Here is a 22,303-nt window from a genome sequence, read left to right as displayed (position 1 = left end):
CATGGAGCTGTAGACTTTCATTTTACAGTGTTGTAGTCTCAGAGGTCCTCTTTTATTCTTTATTTATTAGAATATACTTGCCTTGGTTTTAAGACAAAAAAAAGATTCAAACTATGATATTAATGGTCTTTTGTCTTAGGGAATAATATTTAATAATAATCATATGTTAATACTAAATAAAACTTTTCTTCTGTTTAAAGACCCTACTTTTATAAATCTTGTGCACAGCCTTATTTTGAGCCTGTGAACCGAGTGCATTTATTCCCACATTGCATATTTATGCTTTGATATGACCAAAAGTATTCTCATTAAAACTGCAACTGTTGTCTTTGAGTTTGATTGAATACTTCCCAAGCTTTCAAATAATATACTTCTGGAAAGCAGATACTTTCAGAAGATGCACAGGATACTCAAAAATACTTAAAAATCCACAAATCATTTTTATGTATTATGATACTCTTGTCTGATCATTTGTACAGAGTGATATTAAAAAACAGTAAAATTAGATACTTGGTTACTTTTTCTAGTGCCTATAAAGTGACTAAGATTATGCAGAGTATATCTAGTTAACCTTTTTCTAAGTGGAAAAAAAAAAGTCTGTGATTGATCTGTCAACATAAAGTAACTTGTGGAAATCATGCCTCGCTTTCCTGTGGTTTTTAGAAAAGAACATGGTTGCATAAGCAGTCATTATTCACAGTAAAAAAAATATTTCCTGTAGCATTTTTGCAAAAAACAGCCTTTGCCTAAAAACCTGCTGTCAGAAATCACTCTTTGTTCATACTAGTTGAACACTGAAAAATGAAGCAAAGTGATCTAAATTGAATTTACAAGACTGATAACCATGTGGTTGGGGGGAGAGTAGCTACTGCACAACCTGTACTCTGTCAAGGGAATTTAATTATAGATGGTTATACTTGACTATAATTCGTTAATGTGTGCTCCTTGCAAAGGGAGAATAATTCTCACATTGACAATTTTATATGTTTTTACCAGAATACTGTCAGAGCAAGGGATTTTCATTGAATTTCATAATACACAGTCGCCCAGGGGAAGAATATCAATGAAATGGCTAGCAGGGTGGGTTTTTTTGTTTTATTTTTGTGCTGCTGGAGCCTGTATGTAAGGAGATGGGGGAAAGAAATCTTCTTTATGAATTTGAATGAATATATTCTGCTACTGTGTGATAGTTAGGAAATATTTTTTTATAAAATATTGTTGTGATATCTTGGTCTTTTGGACCATAATGGCAAATACTCATTTTTGCTTTCAGGTATTGGCGAAACAGTAATGATCAAAGTTTAGATTAATTGTCATTCTCTTTCCCACTCTTGTACTTTTCAGAAGTCTAAGAGTCAGAGGTAGAGCTGGCTTTGCTGTTTGTCCTTTTGGTCAAGACACTTTTCTAAAAAGTAAATTTTGAGAGCAGTTGTAGCTGAGATGAGAGGTTAGCAGAGGCACTGAGCTATGGCTTATGTTGCTGGCTGGTGTTTTTTTGTGGTTTTTTTTTCCCCCCCACTTACATTAACTATTTCTGAGAGGTTTGTTTGTGAACAGTGGTGCATTTCAAGGATTTCAAGGATCCCAGTTTGGGGTCTGGATCACCTGTGCCTCTGTAACCAAGTACAAATAGCACTGTTTAATAGTCCAGTCATTAAATTATTATACCATGAAATGTAGTGACTTTGGAGTAAGCTCTTCTTGGACATATTTTTATTTTTGTGCTGGGCAATACAGTCTACCCAGCTCTGAAGGTAAGGCCAATCAGAATGACAGAATTAGGACTGCAGTAAGTATTTCTACATACTGGAGTAGTTGGTTTAAGTAGCAGTTCCATATTCTTGGCTTAGAGTCTTGCATGTTCTCATTTGGCTGTTGAGTTCCAATCGAGTTTTGCAGTGAGCTGACTTAAGCTGCAAGGCCCATGTTGGAAAAAGCAGGAGGTCAATGGGATGGTTAACATCTGGGAACTGAACCTTCTGCCTGTCAATTTCCTCCTCCTGTGGGAACAGCAAACCAGAGAATTTGTCATCTTCTCCAAATTCTGCAGATCTGTAGCCTGTAGATTATAGGGAAAGAAGTCATTGTACCTGATAAAGCAGGTAGAATGGATTTGAGGAGCCATAGGAATTGCTTAAATAGATGAAAACTTACACAAGAGGCTGTTGATTAAGAATTTTAGAAAGGCACTCTCTCTGCTTATGAGGAAGACCAGAGTCAGCCTCTCCAAGGAGGATCACAGGAGCAGCCCTGCTGGTGAGGCTTCAGCCTTTTACCCAGTTAGGTTTGTTCTGTCAGGGCTAAGTGCTTTGTGGACCTGGCATGCTCTTCTCTCCAGGATGAGGCTTGCCTTTCACGGGACTTCAGACTCTGAGATCTCTCTGGGAACAGCAGTATCACTGCCCAGTTCAGCAAGATTAAAATTAAGAAGTTTGATGCTGTATCATTCATTTAGAGTAGTTCTGTGCTTTGTCTCCTTTTTCTGTCTGATGGGCCCTTTTAAAATGCAGTCTTTTTTGTCAGGAGAGGGCAAATGGATTCTGGATAAATGAAAAGGGTACAATAAGAAAAGAAATTTAGTCTGTCATCTAAACATCAGCTTGATCCTTAAAGTTCAACTACAAAAAAAGTATGATTCTTCTTAGTACCTTCCTGAAAATAGTGCATTACAGAAGAAAGCATATGATGCATGACATTTAGTAGTGATTTTTCTTGAGAGGGACCTTTAGGTTTTGAGACTAAATAGTTTGTGCATGGTTTAGCACAATACAAAAAGTGCAATAACTGAAATGAGTCATAAAGCCTCATTTCATCTTCATCTTCACTGTGTGGATTTCAGCACAACGTTCATAATGGTATTTTGCACTTCTATTGCCCATACAATCAAAGTATTTCATAATGCTTTGGAAGCATTAAAGAGCAATCATTGGTTATAAAAGTGTACTTTCGTTATTTTACTTACTTTTATTTGCAGTAACCCATAAGACAAGTAGTGGCGAAAAGAATTGGGTAGAGAAGGCAGTAACTCGTTACCAGTTCTGTTTTGTGCACAACACATCATTATCTCTACATTTGGTTTTAGTGACTTCTTGTTCCAGTGTGTGTCTTTCAGACACAACAAAAGGAAGGATGGAGGGAATTGAACAAGAATAGGAAATTCCTAAGTAGATAAAGGGGCATGTGTGCTACATAATATAGCTTAAAAAAAAAAAACCACAAAAAACCCCCAATCAAGCAGATACAAAAATTCAAGGTCTTTAACTTAGGTTTTCTCTGTGAGATATTTACTGGCTCAGTAAGGAAACTCAGTCCTGGAGCTCATAAGTAATCTTCCTGAGATGGCACAGCTGAATCACAGGCTGGTGTGTGCACAGAATTTAACATTTTTAACATGTTTCAGGGTTTCTACCTTACCCCCATTGGCAAAGAAGGTGGTGGAAGCACAGTTGTGTTTGCAGTTATGGTTGCAGCATAACAAAATTTTTTGAGTGTTTTCAGTGAATCAGCTTGATGTGCAAATCCCCACAGCCATTGATTGGCAACCAAGTGAAATGTACCTTAGGGCATGGAAGGAGATGGTTTTCTTGCTGGTGGTGGGGTAAATTTGTAGGAGGGAGGCTGTTCCTGTCTAGGGTTAAAATCTCTGCCTAGCAGTCCACAGAAGAATATCATTGTTACATGGCCTGGACTAGCTGGTAAAGTACAAGTCCTAACTCATAAATGCATGTGATAACAGCAGCAACAAGTTAAGTGTCTCTGCTTTTGAGTTTGTTCATGCATTTGATGTCACAGTGAATTCAAGGTGGCTGCTTTTTCAATTTCTTTTTTCGTTTGTCATTTTATGTCTGTTTTACAGTGGGGTTTCGAAGCTGTGATGGAAACAAAAAAATACACTTTGGCAGCAGTGAGCCAGAAGATTTCAGAGTAGGTGAAGATGGTGTGGTCTATGCAGAGAGAAGCTTTCAGCTTTCAGCAGAGCCCACAGAGTTTGTTGTGTCTGCTCAAGACAAGGAAACCCAGCAAGAATGGCAAATGAGGGTGAAGCTAACCCCTGAACCAGCCTTCACAGGGGCTTCAGAAAAGGTAAAACAAGAGCTAAATGCAGCCTGTATAAATGTATCTCCACAAAGAGAGCCTAAAAATAGGGGTTGAATTTTGCCTGTCATGCACTTCTCCATGAACCAGCTTATTATTGGACACCAAGTGCATGCAAATCTGGAGCTTTAAAAGTAACTTCAATAGTCTTTTATTCTGTAGTTTTGCTAAGGCATGGAAAGACATGCCTCTTTAACTATATAGGATTCTTTGTGTTTGAGCTTTTTGTTTGTATAGCTTGAGATTTATACCTGAATTTAAGTCTCACACAGCCATTTCTTTATTTTAAATTGCTTGAAAGTATTATAGTATTTATTCAAGCGGTTAAATATAACCGCAAAATAAACAAATCTGTGATAGAATGCATCAGTCACATTTATTAGATGGGAACTGTAGATTTACAGCAGTAAGTCAGAAAGCACTTCTGGCAGGGAATATTGGCTTTGTCTTGTCCCGTCATAATCAAATTGGAGAATGTAAATTATTCATGATTCCAACACTTCTTGGTAAGGAAGATAGTCTCCCTCTGCTGGAAGCTGCCATAGGATAAACCATGTACTGCAACAAAAATCAGACATAGCAGTATGCAATTAGCAATGTGTTAGCTTTGGAAAAGCCTGTTAGGTTGTCTATGTTCTTCTGTTATATTACCTGTTGCTTGCTGTTTCTTGCCTTCTCCTTAGTGTAGGAGAAGTGCTTAGTTTGCAGATAAAGAACACAATTTATTCATAGATTAACATACCTGTAATAGGTGCACATTAAAGATTTAAGCATAATGTTAAAATAGGTAATGTGGTTATGCAACACACTTTTCCAGAGAACACTCTGGAGACCACTGCTGTGTAATCCTCAGTTATTTGTTTGCTTATTGGTGATTGTGTTAAATCTACTAAGGCATGTTTTTGACAATGGAAATACTGTCATTTTGTTCATGGAAGCATAGTAAAAGGGCAGATGCTTAGATGTGCCAGAGCATGCCCTGTTTATTCCAAAGACACTATTTCAGGTATCCTTACCATCAATAGAATGTAGAGTAGTAGAATCTGGCCTTCAGTTGGGCATCTATTCATTCTGTGTGACATAGTCATTTAGATTAAAAAAAGTTTTTCTTTTAAAATATTTGGAAAATGTTTTTGTCATCCTGTTTCCAACCTTAAGCAAGCTAGCTGTGTGTGCTGTCATCCAAAGGATGAAATGACTGCAGATACAGAAGGGAATAGGAAGGGAATGTTGACACCCAGCAGAGATTAATGCCCAGTGTGTAAAGTGGGTCATCTACTGCATCCATCATAGGCTGACATAGGTTTAAAATAATTACAGCATTAATTCTATGGGATTTAATAGGGTCATAAATATTTGAGACATTCCTTACCAGTATGTATTAAACTTCTCTTGGAACTCAAATTACATTATAGCACACCCAGATCTAAATTTAGTGTACAGTAGCACATTACCTGAACTGAAACTCTTGCTAATGAGAAATACATAAAGGTATACTATTAAATTCTGCAAAATATTAACTACTTCTCAGAGAGTGCCAGAGAGTTTACACAGTAGTGCCATGTTACAAATGGTTTATAATTCCCTTTCTCTTCCTAGTTTAGTAAGGAAAAAAGAGTTCTTACAATTTTGCAGCGCGGTTGTAAATGATATTGGTTATTTTCAAACTGCACTGTGAATGCAAATAAAACAGTTCAATGAACACAGGAGCGACAGCCTTTCAGTCAATTATGTAATTGTACCTGAGCTACTTTATAATGGCTGCTAGTAATTCTCCTTCTAACATGTGCTTAATTTTATATTGTACCTGGGAAAGGACCAAAGGAAAATTGAAGAAATCATATTTCCATGGCAACAATACAAGCACAGCAGCCCTCTGAAGAGGCAGAAGAGAGACTGGGTTATTCCTCCAATCAACCTACCAGAAAATTCCAAAGGACCTTTTCCTCAGGAATTAGTTAGGGTAAGGAAGTTAATAGAAGTGTGGTTTCAGTGTCCCTCAGAGAGCTCTTGAAGAGATTTTGTGTAAATGATGTCTTGTTCATCATCCAGACATTTATCAGAGTCTTTGGGGCTGGTTTCTTGTTGTGACCTCTGCGTTGCATGCTGGGATGCACTTAATTTCCTGGGGTTTAACTTGTTCCTGTGCATCTGTACTGGTGGAAGATGACCTTGTTTTGGGTGGTAAGTGTGTTAAGGGGTTCTCCAGTCTCCTGCACAGGAGTTCTTTGCCTGGGAAATAGTGTGGGAGTGAGCAGGAAGCAGAGTGCACCAGGAGACCAAAGGAAATGGGATCTAATGGGGTGAGGACAGCAGCTGTTCCACAGGATTCTGCTGCCCAGAAGTGGCCACCACAAGGAGCCAAGCACCTCTTCTGGGCTGGCTTCCAGCCATGGTACTGGCTGGTCATGATCAATTTGTTGGATCTTGGCAGAACATTAGCCCAAGTTGATAGGACACAGTTTCACTCTGTTCTGTGTGTGTGCTGGTGATTCAGCTGCTCCTCACAGATGCACTGCCCTTTAGTTGTCTCCTTGGAAGATGAAACAAGTTCAGTCTTTAATCAAAAATGGCGAGTTTCTAAAGAGTTGGCCTGTAATGGAAGAAAGCCTGTACCTTTAGCCTGGGAAGGTATAGGAGAAGGGGAAAAACAAACCAGACTTTCAATTTCATTTATAATTTTATGATAGTGTATGTTTTCTCTAAGATCTAAACAATTCTGCTAAGGTAAAAATATTTGCTTGTTTTTGTTTAACACAAATCATTTTTATTCTGAGAAATAAACAGAGATAATTTTACATTTCTGAATATTCTTTGACCAGTTTCTAACAGATTGCTGTTGAAAACTTCAGACTTTACACCAACTCTGTACTATTCCAGAATAATTATTTTTGCAAGTACAGCAAGGAGCAAGTAGAAAACGAATAGAGCTGCTGCTTGTCTCAGCAGCAGTCCCATCCTGGGCTTGTTTGCAGCTAATGTAAACTTCATCTTTTTTGACACACAGATTAGGTCTGATCGTGATAAAAGCCTTTCGCTGCGGTACAGTGTGACTGGCCCAGGAGCAGACCAGCCTCCAACAGGCATCTTCATCATCAACCCCATCTCAGGACAGCTGTCTGTGACAAAGCCTCTAGACCGGGAGCAGATTGCTTCTTTTCATGTAAGAGTTTAATTTACCATAAATCAGATTATCAAATTGAAGACGAACATCTGCTTCAAACATGACTTGAGCAGCCAACGTTTAGTTTTGTATGAGATATGATTTGAAGAGTTTGTAGCAGATTTGTATTTATTGTACTTAATAAGGCTAACTCTTACTATATTTAAGCAGCTTAAGTACATTAACATACGTAAACAGTGATTAAATGTATTTAGATAAAGTAATTTTAAAAGATTGAAATATGGATACTTGGGCTTATCTTTCAAGTAGAGGCCATTGATCACAGTCTCCACTGAATTGTATACTTTCCAAAAGTTTATTTTTAATTCAGCAACTTAAATTAGGATGTGACTGCCATTAGAATTGCAGCAGCTGTAATTTGAGAAATAGATGGGAAGAATAACGTACCAATTTTTATTTTAGGGGCAAATCTAAGCATTTTAATAGAATTGTAAATTAGGCCTGTCAGCTTATGAAAATTATATTCTTTCCTCTAAAGAAATTGACGAAGTAGACCACATATTCCAGTAGCAGTGGAAAAAGAAAGTTTAAAGGAAGAGGGGGAGAACAGGCTGTGACCTAGAGTTTACTGTGCTTTGGGAAAGCATGCTGAAATCACCCAGCTCCTGGAGGGAGTTTTGCAGCATGCTGTGGATTAAAACACTCCTTGTCTTGTGCTCTGGGGAAGCCCTTTGAGTGCTGCTCCCAAGCAGAGGACGCAGCAGGAGGTGTCTGGGGGAAAGGTGTGGGTGAAAGGCTCTCTCAAGAAACAGCTCTGGCATCCATAACTGAGCATTTGACATTGGCAATTCAGGATTTACTGACTTAGGAATTTACATTTATATGAGTCATTTCCAGAGTGGTGAGTTAATAATGCCATCTTGCTGCTTTCTAATAGTTTTGTAGCCATAAGTGTGTGTGTGTGTATATGATGGGCATCAGCAGGACTGCTGTAGCAGAAGGTTGCTCTTTTCCCTAGCAATCCTAGTAATCAAAATTACATGATCTAAAATAATTTTCATCAAATCAAAGAATGAAGTCTGCAACTTGGAATAGTTTGGAAGTCTGAACATCAGTTCCATTAGCAACTTGGAAATTTGAAAGGCCAGTATGAAGGAGTAGTGGCAGATAACAAAATACACTGCACAAAAAATGTCTTGCCTGAAACTTCCTGCCACTATTATTAAATGTATTTGCACCTGTACATTGTGCAAATTCTAATACTTTAAATGATTTTTGCAGCTGAGAGCACACGCAGTGGATGTAAATGGAAACCAGGTGGAAAATCCTATTGACATTGTTATTAATGTCATTGACATGAATGACAATAGACCCGAATTCTTACACCAGGTTTGGAATGGGACAGTCCCTGAAGGATCAAAGCCAGGTAATACATGGGCTTTTGGGAGGAAGAGGTATTACTTGGAGGTATCATATTTACAGTGTCATTTTGAAGGTGTGATGAAGGGGTTGCCTTCAGACCTTGTAATAATTCGAAAGGTGTCTTTAGTGTGATGAGCAAAATCTCAGATTTTATTTTGGTATTTCACCCTGTTTTTAATGCACGTTTTAGCGTGCTGGTATTCATTTCCAAAAGGCAAAAATTGCTATGTACATGAGCTAAAACCAGGGGACACTTTAAGAATATGACTTCTGGTTCATGGCTTTCAAAATCCTATTTATAACATCACAGTTCTTACATTTATTTTTATGATAGACATTGATGTTCATTTCGTTGACAGGTCAGGGTATAAGAGACTTCCGAAACGTCACTAGATCCAGTTCTAGTTCTGATTCCCAGAGGCTTTACAGATACTGGGATTTGAAATCAGTGTCATTTGAATTCTTGAGAAAACCCAAGTGTTGTTAAGATCTCATTAAAATTCTAATCAGCTCAGACTAAAGTTTGCGCTATGGCTGAAACCACTTTCTTAATTTGTCAGAAATCCAAAATGAAAGGTTCGCACGAGAAATGTGTTTTCTAACTTTGCAGTGTTTATTTGGCATTTGAGATCTATCTCAAAGACTTTTGAAAGATTATTATTTGTATTGATTTTCAGTCACTATCAGTATGTCCCCCAATTCTGAACAATAAGTATATTTCCTTTGGCCTAATTAATAACATAAGTATCTAAACATGAGATGTTCTCTTGTTACAGAAATGTTATTTGTGGCAGAACTGTAGGATTCCATTGTTTATGTAGCTTCCTCAGTTATAAGCAAATCTAGCCTTTTATAAACACGGAGTATTTTTATCTCCTCTTATGTATTTTAATTACTCTGTTGGTGAGTCTTGAGTTTAGCCAGTTTGTTTTAAGTAAAGAAGGAATGTGCAGATTTTACCAAAAGAAATATGTGCTTTGACCACTGCGTGTAAAGTGATCTTGTATAATCTGAGTGTAAACTGTTTATATAACATCAATTATTTATCCTGCTGCTAGGAACCTACGTGATGACTGTTACTGCCATCGATGCTGATGATCCCAACGCCCAGAATGGGATGCTGAGATACAGAATCTTGTCACAGGCCCCGAGCAGCCCCTCTCCAAACATGTTTACAATCAACAACGAAACTGGCGACATTATCACTGTAGCAGCTGGGCTTGACAGAGAGGTAGGGCAAGTCTTAATGCCACGGGCTGGTTGCACTTGGTATGGGGAAGATGCAGGGCCTGGGCTGTGGGTGGTGAGAGGCTGGGCAAGAGCTGAATGTGCACCTGCAGGCACTCATACCCAGGGATGCATAACCAGCAGGTCAGGGGAGGTAATTCTCTGTTCTGCTCCTGTGAGACCCCACCTGGAGTGCTGCATCCAGGTCTGGGGTTCTCAGCACAGGAAATATGTGGACCTGCCTGGAGCAAGTCCAGAGGAGGGATGTGAAGATCATCAGAAGGTTGGAGCACCTCTCCTATGAAGATAGGCTGAGAGGGCTGGGACTGTTCAGCCTGGAGAAGAGGGGAGACCTTATTGCTGCTTTCCAGTATCTAAATGGGACCTACAGGAGAGCCTGGAGAGGGGTTTTTAATGAGGATATATAGAGATAGGAAAGGGAACATGATTATAAACTGAAAGCAGGTACGTTTTGATCAGATAAAAGGAAGAAATTCTTTACTGTGAGGGTGGTGAACAAGGGAACAGGTTGCACAGAGAAGCTGTGAATGCCCCATCCCTGGAAGTGTTCAAGGCCAGGTTGGATGGCATTCTGAGCAACCTCATGTAGGTGGAGGTGTCCCTACCCAGGGCTGGGTGTTTGCACCTAGAGGATCTTTAAGGTCACTACTAGTCCGAACAATTTCATGATGCTGTGAAATATTTCTCCCCCTCCTCAATCTTAGCTTACTCCCTTTCTTCACCCTGTTGACACTGCTCGTTGTCCTAGTCCCCGAGTACAAAAATTCAAGAGGAGAGAAAATTATATTAGGGATGAAAATTGGACCTACATATTCCATACATGTAGCTAATTTTGGGGTCTTGGAAGAGATCTTGTCCCATAAACTTGTTTGCTCTTAAGAAACAGGTATACACTAAAGGAGAGCAATGTAATAATAATAATAATGATAAAAGAAACAGTTTGTCAGTAGCTCACTGCTACATGCTGAGAAAGTCCATCCTGTCTAGACAGTTCTTCACTGTGCCCACCATTGGAGAAGGAGTGTGCCAAATCCTCTGCTCTGATGCACCCATCTGTGAGGGTGGGAATAAAAATATTTCGCTCTCAGTTCCAAATATGTGACACTAACTGTGCTTTTAAACCACTTGAAAACTTCACAAGAGATAAGCATTATTTTATAAACAAGCTATAAAATCTAAACAAATCTCTTCTGAATAAATCTTATTTCAACTTCTGTATTACTAACCTCATTTTAGCTCATTAGATCCAAACTACTGGATTTGATGTTCATCTTTTAGCTGCTTGTTTATAGTTATTTAAAATGGAGAATAAAAATGCTTTCTGAAGTTCTGCATTTGTTATTAATATTCTGATGCATTTCAGTCTGAAAGGGGCAATCAGAAGATTTGAAAAGCTAAACAGACTGTTAGATACTGCAATTAATTTTTGAGGTTTTATTAACATTCATTCTGTTTAAGTTGGTTTTGAAGTGAAGGGATTTGAGCAAAGGCAAACCCTGAACTTTACAGTATTGCCCTATTAAATTAAAAGAATGATGGGCAGCTTTGCCCTTGTTTTTAAAATCCCCTGGTCATCTTTGGCAGATGAACTTTCAGAAGGACATAGCAATAATTCTTGAGGTTTTATCAGTTGGTGACTAGCTATACTGGAGGGATTTAACTTGGAAGAAACCAGCTGCCTGTGGAACCTAGACCCCCACATTAACAATTGGAAAAGCCTTGTCATTCACCATCATTTTTCCTGATGGATCACTCTGCTAATACCCAAATGGGTATATATAAACATTTCTTGAACTTGTTAGATATTAATGATTAACATTAAATCATTCAAATATTAAATTAGATTAATATGAGATAAAATGGTTTCCTTCCCAAGCTTTGCTTCCTCCATTTCCTGAGTCATTTTTGGAAGTCGATCAAATTAAAATGTCTGGGAGTCTAAAGGGCCATAGCTGAATCATCTTCTGACAGTGGGCTGGGGAGTGCCTTGTGGTCCATATACCCCAGCTGGTCTGCCTGCTTCTGCCTTTTCACTCTTTTCTGCACCTCCCTTTATAAAGCTCTAATTAAAGTCATAAAGTACTAGACAGAATTTTAAATTCTTAAATAATGTGACACATTTTTAATGGGAGCATAAGTGTTGTAGGCATTTAAAAAAAAAAGTGATTCCTCTGATAGCATTCCTCATCTGCTGGTATTTTAGATTAACATGCACAATGCATTGTCTCTGCTAACATGCACAGGAGGAGATTTGCTTAGGTAAGGAAACTCAGCTTAAGGCAGAAGAAATCTTTCATTTGTTATCTCAAAAGATGCTGCTTCATGAGATCCAGCTGCTCTTATTTCTTCCGTTATTGCTGTGGAATTCACTTCAGCATTAAAACATCTGCCTTACTGCTGGAGGTGCTGAAGAAGCCAGGCAGGGTACTTAAATTTACACACTGACATTCCTGCCTCACGTGAGGTTAATTCAGTGAAGTGCTCCTTTATTTGGCCTGTGTTGAAGTGGAAAGATGTGAACTGATGAGGTCTGCGTTCTTTCTTGAAGCTGCCAGTTCTCTTTTGGACGTGTTGCTGTTAAGTCTCTGTGCAGGCTGCTGACACATGCTCCACTGCTTATTCCTGGCTGCCTCTCAAACCACAGTACAAAGAGGAGACCCTCTTTCACCTCCCCCAATTTCTCCATGCTTGGAAAGTTGTGTGCTTGTTGATTTCTGAAATTTCACTCTCAGCAGTTGATCTGCTTTATGTGAGTGCTGGGAAGAGGGAAAAATAACAAGGAGCTAAACAAGAACACTGATATGCTGTCTTTTGGGGCACTTTCTGGGGAAGTTTTCAGTGTGCCCATTCTGTTGGAATTAAGTAAGACAATTGTAAGGAAGCTGAGTCTCTGTGTAATAATAATGGAGTTTCCTTAATGAAATTTGCTTCTTGGGATCAATGTGTTAAGACCCAGATGAATCAGAAGCACCTGCTGTTTCAATAACATAGAATCATATGGCAGTGTGATTTGCTTCAATACTGCTTTAGACTTTATTGCTTCACAGTAAGTAAACTATTATTTTTTTCCTGGATGAAAGTGGTAAAAGCATTTCTTTGATTCCCTCATGACTGCTGCTCTTATTGGTGTCATGAAGGAAGCCTTTAGGATGTTTAAAGTCTTTTGAAGGTCAGTTTGCAAGTATATTTTCCAAACCAGAATTTTTATACATATATATGCATTATTAAACATACATACTGCATTTCTGTAGACTTAATACTAGTCTTGCTTTTTTAAAGAATAGTGGGATGCATATATAGCAGTACACTTTTGGGGTGTCTTGTAAGTGTTTCTGTGTGAAAGAGGGCATAAGCATAAATCATTATCTTCAGTGGGAGATAAAGATCTATAGAGCTTATTTTAAAAACTTTCTATTCTGTGACTCATGGTTGCTGCTTGGAAATGTGCAAACTGTTAAACCTCTCCTGTCTGTCGTACTGTCTGGCCAAAGTTTGAAAGAAAGCTAAATACTATCAGTGGAATTATCCTTGCTCATTTTTTGTATCAATACTTGTAATTCCTTTTCTGTAAATGGTGTGATTCTAGGGGTGTCCTGCAAAGGGTCAGGAGTTGAGTTCTCTGATCCTGAGAGATTCACCATTCCAATTCACCATTTTTCATGATTCTATAAATTTTTTCCATGAGAAGTAATCTAATATATACTGCACTCTCAAGACAAAGAAAATAAAGTACCAAGTGGGAAAAAAAACCCCAAAACATAAAACTGGGCTCTTCTTGAAATATTTTTATTTTGCCAGAAGGTTTTTGCCAGTGTTAGTAAACCATTTGTGAAAGTACTGTTTAAAATAATACCAGCTCCTTATGTTTGTGTCCTCTCTTTGGAAGAACTGAATGGTAGGACTTCTTTCCAGGGAAGGACGATGAACTCATAAATGAAGGAACGTGCGCAGTATTTGAGAGCAATGAGTTAAAATAAACTTCTCAGCAATTCTATGCAGAAAACATCTTTGTGATTTTTCTTTTTTTTCTTTTTTAATAAACCTTGTCGATGTTGTTTTAAGCAGCTCACCAGGCTGAGGTCAGGTCTCCTCCAGGCGTTTCTGGTCTCGGGGACCCTGGCCCCACTCCAGCAGTCAGGGGGGAGCGAGTGCCCAGCTCCAGGGCCGTTAGCAGCAGTGGGGGAGAGGGGCCCTTGGCTGCCACACTCAGCTGGAGAGTTTAACATTTATGGAAATAGCCCGTTTGGTGCTTCCCTCCCCCTTTCTCCAGTGCCCTTACTCGTCTCTGTTGGCCCTGACATCTTTGGTTTCCATAGAGATCACAAGAAGTTGAAGCAGCAGTTTTATACTCGGGCTTGGCTGAAACAAAACCTTGGCAGTTGTGGCCGTTTGGCCGACAAACCTACCTTGGCTCAGTGCTCTCAAATGCTTTTGAGGACTTTCCCTGTTTTAGTATAAAATGCACTCTGGTTCTCATTTCGCCATTAGAAAAGCATTATTAAACCTGTGATCATGCATTAACTGTCTAAAGTGGTTTGATTTATTAGAGTAGGAAGCAGCCAGCCTGTCCTTACCTTAATGGTCTTTGAAGAAAGTCAAACAGTAGTTCAGTATAAGCAACCTGCTGCTTTGTTCCTGTAGTACAAACTTTGCTCCTGTCATTTTGGGTGATGCTAACTCAAATAAACTGTGTAATAGGCTTCATCACTTAGCAGAGTGCAATTTTGGGAACACCTGCTGTCCGATGGTGATGTTAGTTTTGTCTAAAACTTATGTTGTCACTTTGTGTTTTAGAAAGTACAACAATATACATTAATAATTCAAGCTACGGACATGGAAGGAAACCCAACATATGGTCTTTCAAACACAGCAACTGCTGTCATCGCTGTGACAGATGTCAATGACAACCCTCCAGAGTTCACTGCCATGACTGTAAGTACAGCATAGGAGGTACTGAAGGATGTGCATATTTATAACCCTTCTCTGTTTCTCTCATTATATGCACAGACAGTAAATATTTATTACTTACAAAATACCATATTGACAGGCAGAATCAAAATACGTGCAGAATATACACATACAGTGCTGTGCTTTTGACCAAAAGGCAAAAAGTGACAAGGGAATCAAGCCATTGGTTCTCTGGGTGGGCTCAGGTAAACTTCATTAGCTAAACTGTGAGAGCTCCAGAGAAGGGAGATGGGCTGCCCCGCTTTGATGGGTGTTCAGCCTGTGTGGCTCTCGCATGCTCCTCCAGATGAGGTGAAGCGTTCCCGTGGTTTTTGCAGTTCTACGGGGAAGTGCCGGAGAACAGGATGGATGTGATCGTGGCCAACCTGACGGTGACAGATAAGGACCAGCCGCACACGCCGGCCTGGAACGCCCTGTACCGGCTGACGGGCGGGGACCCGGCGGGACACTTCACCATCCTCACCGACCCCAACAGCAACGATGGGCTCGTCACTGTCGTCAAGGTGAGGCACGCTCGCCTTCCTGAGGCCAGCAGGCGTGGGGGAAGCACTGAATGGCGGGAAATGCGAATTCCTGAGGCCAGAATCTGGAATAAAATGGATGCTCCCTTTCTTGTGGAATCCGGAAATCTATCTCTTCAAATGTTACCTTGTTTATGCTATCAATAGTATTCTCAGTTCTACAAATCAGGCTAGGTTACTAGAAATTACAAATCTTGAGTCTTTATAAGCTGAAAGTTAGAAATCGCTCTGTGAAAAAGTGTCTGCTTAGTATTTTTTGCTAGTCTAAAGGAACAACTTCCTACCTCCTCAATTAGTAATCATACGTGTTGTCTGCACATTTTATGTCAAGATGTTCCATTAAGGAACAGATATAGGCAGTCAAAGCACAATCAGAGATGAAAAAATGATAGGTGGGAGGGCACTTCTACAAGAGACATTTAAAGACTGGCTATTTTTAAAACCTCATTTAAATACCTTTTACGGAATAACCTGTCTATCTTCATTCTCCAGCCAACACAGCTCTGTGTTTAGGGATGACTTATTTCAAGTGATAATAACAATGGGGTTCTATAATTAAACCTGCTAGGCAGTAGCCACCTTTCCTCATGATGCTCTGATAAATGTCTCATCTCTGAGTTTGGCCTGCTCTGGTTCCATTTGAAAGTCAAATGTGCGATGCCAGTGATCCCATTTAGAAATTAAAAAATTCACTTTTTCTTTTTTTTTTTCTTTTTTGTTTTTGTTTTTTTTTTCATTTCATTTCGTTTCATTTCATTTTGTTTGTTTTTAACCCTCCCAGTATCTAGGTGACAGAAAGAGACAACCTACATAGAGCATTAATAGTAATTCACACCACGTTTTTTTAAGAACTGTCTCTGGTTTATAACTGGTCTTCCCCAGAGGTACCAATTGTTGCATTGCAGTCTTCCAGGAAGAATTATGTGAGTGTCTGTGCTTTTTAGCACTCCTTTAAGTGCCCAGACATGGGAAGAGTTGGAAACTTGCCTACAGTTTTTATTGGCAGTGCAATGAGCTGATCTGTCAACCTGTAATGAAGATTAAATTGTCTCTTGTCACTTACTTCATATTGTCACATGCCAGCTGCCCCAGTAAGGTACAGGGTTTTCTAGTCTGGGATCTGGGTGAGTAGTACAGTGCATAGTACAAAGGCAGATCCTATCTCCAGGATTGCCTCAACCCTGTGCAGCATGACACAGGAACTCTAGATTTGCACTGTTTTTACTTCTCCTTAAATTGGACTTCTGGCTCAGTGGGGGAAATCTCCAGACTGAAGGTTGTCTTCACTGGGAAAGTGGAAGCTGTAGGTGTATCAGAAATGAGGTAGGCTGAGATTACCAAGAGTCTTTCTAGTGAGATGTTGAGGGCATGAGAATTTCTGATCTATGGGAATAGCTATAGTCATGGATTTATTTGAAGGAAACTTTCGTCCTTCTAACGAAAGAGGCAGTTTTCTGTCCCCAGGAGAGATCATCAGGAGGCACATGTGAGTGCCTTGCACAAGGCTGGGAGCTTCTACATCGTTTTGTGGTTAAACTGTTTCCTCATTTGTCTCTAATGGCAGTAGGTTAAATCCAGGAATGACAAGGTTTCTAGCTCTTCTGACTTCAAAACTGCTGCTGTTGCTGCTAAGCAAAACCCCAGCACATGGGCTTGTGTTGAGGTGACAATATTGTGCTTTCTTCAGACTCCATGCTCATTTTTGAGAAAAGCTGTACAAAATAATCTTCAAAAACATGCTTTGCATCTAAAATGTTATTTTGTGTCCATTGCTACTGTGAGTAAACATTAACACTTCCTGCTCTTTGCTCTCCACAGTCTATTGACTTCGAGACCAACAGGATGTTTGTGCTTACCGTAGCTGCGGAAAATCAAGTGCCTTTGGCTAAGGGGATTCAGCATCCTCCTCAGTCAACAGCAACCGTGTCCATCACGGTCATTGATGTGAATGAGAGCCCCTACTTTGTCCCAAACCCCAAGCTGGTGCGTCAGGAAGAAGGGCTGATGGCTGGTAGCATGCTGACAACTTTCACCGCTCAGGACCCAGATCGCTACATGCAGCAGACGTCTCTAAGGTCTGTAAAGCATTTTTGCAACATCTGTGTGGGGAGCAGAGAGATGACATGTGAAATGACTTGCATGCAGCTATCCCAGCATATCCTGTGGGTTTTGTGCAGGGATTTTTGGCTGTAGAGAAGGTGAACTGGCCACTGTAAACTGGGTCATCTTCTCATCCTAAGTCCCGTTTCATGGAGAGCGAATGCAGTTATGCATCTCTGGTAAAGTATATGTTCTGTCCCAGCAAATTCAGTCAGAGCATGCTTCTGTGTAGATCATTTGCAATTAAAATTCACCAGTAGTTTTCAGATGGCAACAAAATAAGATTGTTGATGAAATCTGAAGGGTTTTATTTTAATTTTTTTCTCCAGCAACGCAAAGTGGTGTTGTTACCTCCTATGAACTTTTGTACTGATAGCTATGATCATAATTTAATCATAATTTTTCTTATATCTAAAACTTTGCTACATGAGTATGCCTCATATAAGACCATGGTCATTATGTGCAAAGCTGAGGCTGTGACTGCCCATGGATCAGGATGCACCTTGTCCAGCTTTTTTTTTTTTTAAGCTCACGTAGAAGAAACTCCAGAGCATTGTCTTTCCTTCCAAAATCAAGATTATTGTGATTTTATTTTCTCTTGATTTTTGGTTAGCTTTTGTGATACTTTGCTCATTTCTGGACAGAACCATCGTAGAAGTGACAGCATGAGGACTTTGTTACTAAGACAGCTTGCACTTGATTAATGTCAAAGGGAAAATTTATCAGATAGAAGAATGGTTTTGAAAGAGACTTCTCTTTCAAATTAAGATGAGAAACATGCAGCAAAAACAGAGCCTCTGAGAATGAAGTGATATTGAAGTGCTAGAGCAATGTGAGTTAGTGCAACTAACACTCCATTTTTACCTGTCTCCTGCTCTCAGCACGCTGACAAGATGAAAATTAGTATGAATAGCTCTGTAGGGGTAGAAAAACCAAGAAGGATCCTGACTGAATATTTTAATTGAGTCTGAGTATTAATGTTATGTAATATGGTGTACGGTAATTATATGGTTTCCTCCAATTAAAGGATAACTTACAGGACAAGGCACTTCAAAAATCGAAATCCAGGACTGGGTTTAATATGTATTTCCAAGAAATTTACTTGACATGGCTTGATAAATATAAATTTGTAAAATGCTGTCTTCAAATTCCAAAAACGTGTTCAGAATGCAAATTAAAATACTAATACTGTCTTTGTTGTCAATATTTTTGTTGGCGGATAAATAACACGACTTATGTTTAAATATACAGGTACTCAAAACTTTCAGATCCTGCAAACTGGCTGAAAATTGACCCGGTTAATGGACAAATAACTACTACAGCTGTTTTGGATAGAGAGTCAATATATGTGCAAAACAATATGTATAATGCAACATTTCTTGCTTCTGATAATGGTATGTATCAATACCGGGTGTTTTTTCAGAAAGCTTTTCTTCTTTGTGATTGAATGGCATTCAGTTTTACTAGGGCAGAAAACAGGATATGCTTAGAATACATCCCATTGGAAATCTGTATTACTATCAGACTCTGTATAATTTCCCAGCTACTTGGGAAATGGCTGAAAAATAATTCTCTGACTTGGTAGAAAAAGACTGTCTTAGTTACACTAGTTGAGTGACAGAAAATTGAAAAAAACCCTGCATGGGAGTGTGGTAGGTTGAGTCAATGCACAGCATGAGTGTGCTTTATGGGGAGTAATGTGTCATTGGAGGGGCTTTGTATTTTCCCACATTCAGGCTGCAGCAGTGCAGAGGGAAAAGTATCTTTTTGTTGTCAGTTTGTTAGTGACAATTAACACTGCTCAGAAATGAGTCCTTTGATTTCAGCTGGAGTGCTGCACTGTTCATAGCTGATAGCAGAAAGATGGACAGGCACAGTTAGGAACATTCTCACATTAGAAGGGAAAACTGAAACACTGGGACTGTTTGCCTTGGAAAAATGTGGTAAAATTTTCTGAACTGGAAGCTAGATCAATTGTTTCTATACTTTGGCTCTGTTCTGGAGAAAAAAGAACTGCAAGATTATGGGAGGTGGAATGCAGACCATTGGTAGTTACACTGAAAAATTCAGTGCCAAATGATCACATCAATGTGTGATTACAGCAAGGTTTATGGAAGCATCACACATTCAATGTGGATAGCAGGAATGTCTAGAAATAGCATGCTGAAAGTCAGTATTAGAAAGAATTTAAATAGCACATTTATGGTAAAGGGTGGTCTTAAGCCTTCAAAGTTAGGAAATAATTTGTCCAGAGGACAAACCATCTCAATTTTGTACCGTCTTCTTAGAAGCCTTTGATGTGGACCATCTCTGGAGATTAACTGTCTGTCTGGTCAGTGAAGTGAATGAGTCCCTGATCTATGGATCTGCAGTTATTTGCTGAATTGTGCTGAGTAGGGCCATTTTTCTGAGAACAGACTACATAAGAATTGCTAGGAGCAGTGACAGTGTTAGATTGGTTTTGTAAAAGACAAAATCCCAAAACTGAGGCAAACATATTTACAAGGTAAAAAAAAATGTTGATGCAGCTTCATTTAAATAACTTTGCAACTGGAAACAGGCTTAATGCTATTTCCTTTTCTTTTAGGAATACCCCCAATGAGTGGAACTGGCACACTTCAGATATACCTGCTGGACATCAATGACAATGCCCCCCAAGTGCATCCAAAAGAAGCCACAACTTGTGAAACACTGCAGCCTAATGCTATTAACATCACTGCTGTAGACCCTGACATAGATCCAAATGCAGGCCCGTTTGCCTTTGAGCTGCCTGACACACCTGCCAGTATTAAGAGGAATTGGACCATTGTTCGAATTAGTGGTAATTAACATTATGGAAATCTTCATAGTTTTAAAGAAACTTTTGCAGATGTCTTCTCTTTGGTATTATTTCGCAACATACATGAATTTGGTTAATACAAACCAGAAATCACCTTAGTGTAAGTTCCCCAGAGAACAAGAAATTTTAAGAAAGAAAAGGTGGTCACAGCAGTCAGGAATTCTGTTACCCTGAGTGTCACATTGCAGTTTGAGCAAGAAGTTAATGCTGAGCTCAAACATGAGCTATTTTTGCCAACACTGTTTTAATCCCTTGTGAGCAATATATTGCTTTTTAACCAGAACCTTATTTTCACACACAGGCGACCACGCCCAGCTCTCCTTAAGAATCCGGTTCCTGGAGGCTGGGATCTACGATGTGCCCATAGTAATTACAGATTCTGGAAATCCACATGCATCCAGCACTTCCTTGCTGAAGGTGAAAGTCTGCCAGTGTGACTTAAATGGAGACTGCACTGATGTTGACCGGATTGTTGGTGCAGGGCTGGGCACTGGTGCCATCATTGCAATTCTGCTTTGTATCATCATCTTGCTCAGTGAGTAGATTGCTCTCTTAATTCTGACTCCTTTACTCTTGCTTTGGAAGTACAATGTTACATTATAGTATCAGGTATCTTAACAAAGACAGGGGAGTTATTACAGGCTCAGGTCCAGGAATTATTGCTGCATGGTTCAGTGTTTTGGACAAGTATGAAAACTTCTGACAGTACAGGATTTGGAGCTGGACAGAGTACAGCTAGCACCTGTTTGGCAGTCAAGTCCTGCAGTGGGTTTGTGAAAGAGATTTTCCATTAATACCCATGGATACTTGTAAGGTTACATCAGTGAGTAGCCAGGTTGGAGATGTGATTAGTCCCCAGGCATCTTAATCTCTCTTGTGCTGCCAGTATTGTGTGATTTGGTGCCACCCATAGCTGGTAACAGTGCTTCTAAGGAGTGCTCTGATGTTACTACTACTGTGCTTCAGATAAATACAAGCAGGAATTACTGTTGGAAAGTGACACATCACAGCCCTTCACGTAAAGCCTGACAAGAAAGGCAGATGTGGCAGTGGTGTGCCTGTTTAAGTACTGCATGAAGCTGTACCAGTATTTTATTTTGTGTGAAGTGCATTGAGTAAGGGAAATGACTAAAAATCATGAGGACATGTCTGTCCAGTGTAGTAAATTAGATGCTAGTTCTACTACACATTAGAGTTAACTGATTGCCTATGGTGGTGGAGCACAAGGGAGAGATTAGCCTGGTCATAGTACACTATGCACCCATCTAGAACATAGAAAATTATGGAAAGGAGTAATAAAAATGAAAAAAATTGAGCCTGGCGGAGCACATGATTCTACACAAGCAGCAGTGCATTTACTTTCTTGATACTTTCTAAATGCTAGGTATGAAACTAACTGAGCCTTATTGAAGGAGAGATTTCTTCCTGAATATAGTGGTTTATGAAGCATAGTCTTTCTTAATTCATGACAAGTTTATTTTGCAGATGTGGAATGGACTTGTTACTTGCAACCTTGAATATGTGATAGATTTCCTAACCAAATTACCTGTAGTGATCTGAGTTAAACATCTTGTGCTTAAGCTGCCATTTGTCAGAGTTTTAATTTAAAAAACTCTGTACCTTATCCAGAGCAGTCAAATCCAACTTCATTGCTTTTTGCTTCTTTTTTTAAATCTTGACATTAAATTTCTACAATTTTCTGTGGCTATATTTCAGAATCACGACATGGTTTTATCTCTTCTGTTTTTGCATTCCAGTTTTAGTTTTAATGTTCGTGGTCTGGATGAAACGCCGTGATAAAGAGCGTCAGGCAAAGCAGCTCTTGATTGATCCTGAAGATGATGTGAGGGACAACATTCTGAAATACGATGAAGAAGGGGGTGGAGAAGAAGATCAGGTGAGGAGAGGTTAATGGGTTTTATGTATAGATGTGCACTTCTCCCTGCACTTCATTTCGTTTACATTGAGACACTCCGGTAGGTAGCT

General features: G+C 39.3%; 1 protein-coding gene across 2 annotated transcripts in view; it reads left to right on the top strand.

Annotated features, from left to right (window-relative positions):
- The window catches only part of CDH2 (cadherin 2), a 112,780-nt gene that overhangs the window by 71,885 nt on the left and 18,592 nt on the right, over positions 1–22,303 (top strand). For both annotated transcript variants that reach the window (XM_079302104.1, XM_079302105.1), the window contains 12 exons: positions 3,857–4,083; positions 5,912–6,058; positions 7,103–7,258; positions 8,501–8,645; positions 9,700–9,872; positions 14,684–14,821; positions 15,175–15,360; positions 17,197–17,453; positions 18,730–18,872; positions 20,066–20,299; positions 20,619–20,852; positions 22,075–22,214. In XM_079302104.1, coding sequence (XP_079158230.1) covers positions 3,857–4,083; positions 5,912–6,058; positions 7,103–7,258; positions 8,501–8,645; positions 9,700–9,872; positions 14,684–14,821; positions 15,175–15,360; positions 17,197–17,453; positions 18,730–18,872; positions 20,066–20,299; positions 20,619–20,852; positions 22,075–22,214 — 2,180 coding nt within the window. The remainder of the gene's footprint in view (positions 1–3,856; positions 4,084–5,911; positions 6,059–7,102; positions 7,259–8,500; positions 8,646–9,699; positions 9,873–14,683; positions 14,822–15,174; positions 15,361–17,196; positions 17,454–18,729; positions 18,873–20,065; positions 20,300–20,618; positions 20,853–22,074; positions 22,215–22,303) is intronic.

This window comes from Erithacus rubecula (assembly GCF_903797595.1).
Source record: "Erithacus rubecula genome assembly, chromosome: 3".
In the NCBI taxonomy this organism is placed as follows: Eukaryota; Metazoa; Chordata; class Aves; order Passeriformes; family Muscicapidae; genus Erithacus; species Erithacus rubecula.
Note: the sequence above shows the minus strand (reverse complement) of the source record. Positions and strands in the feature narration are given on the sequence as shown.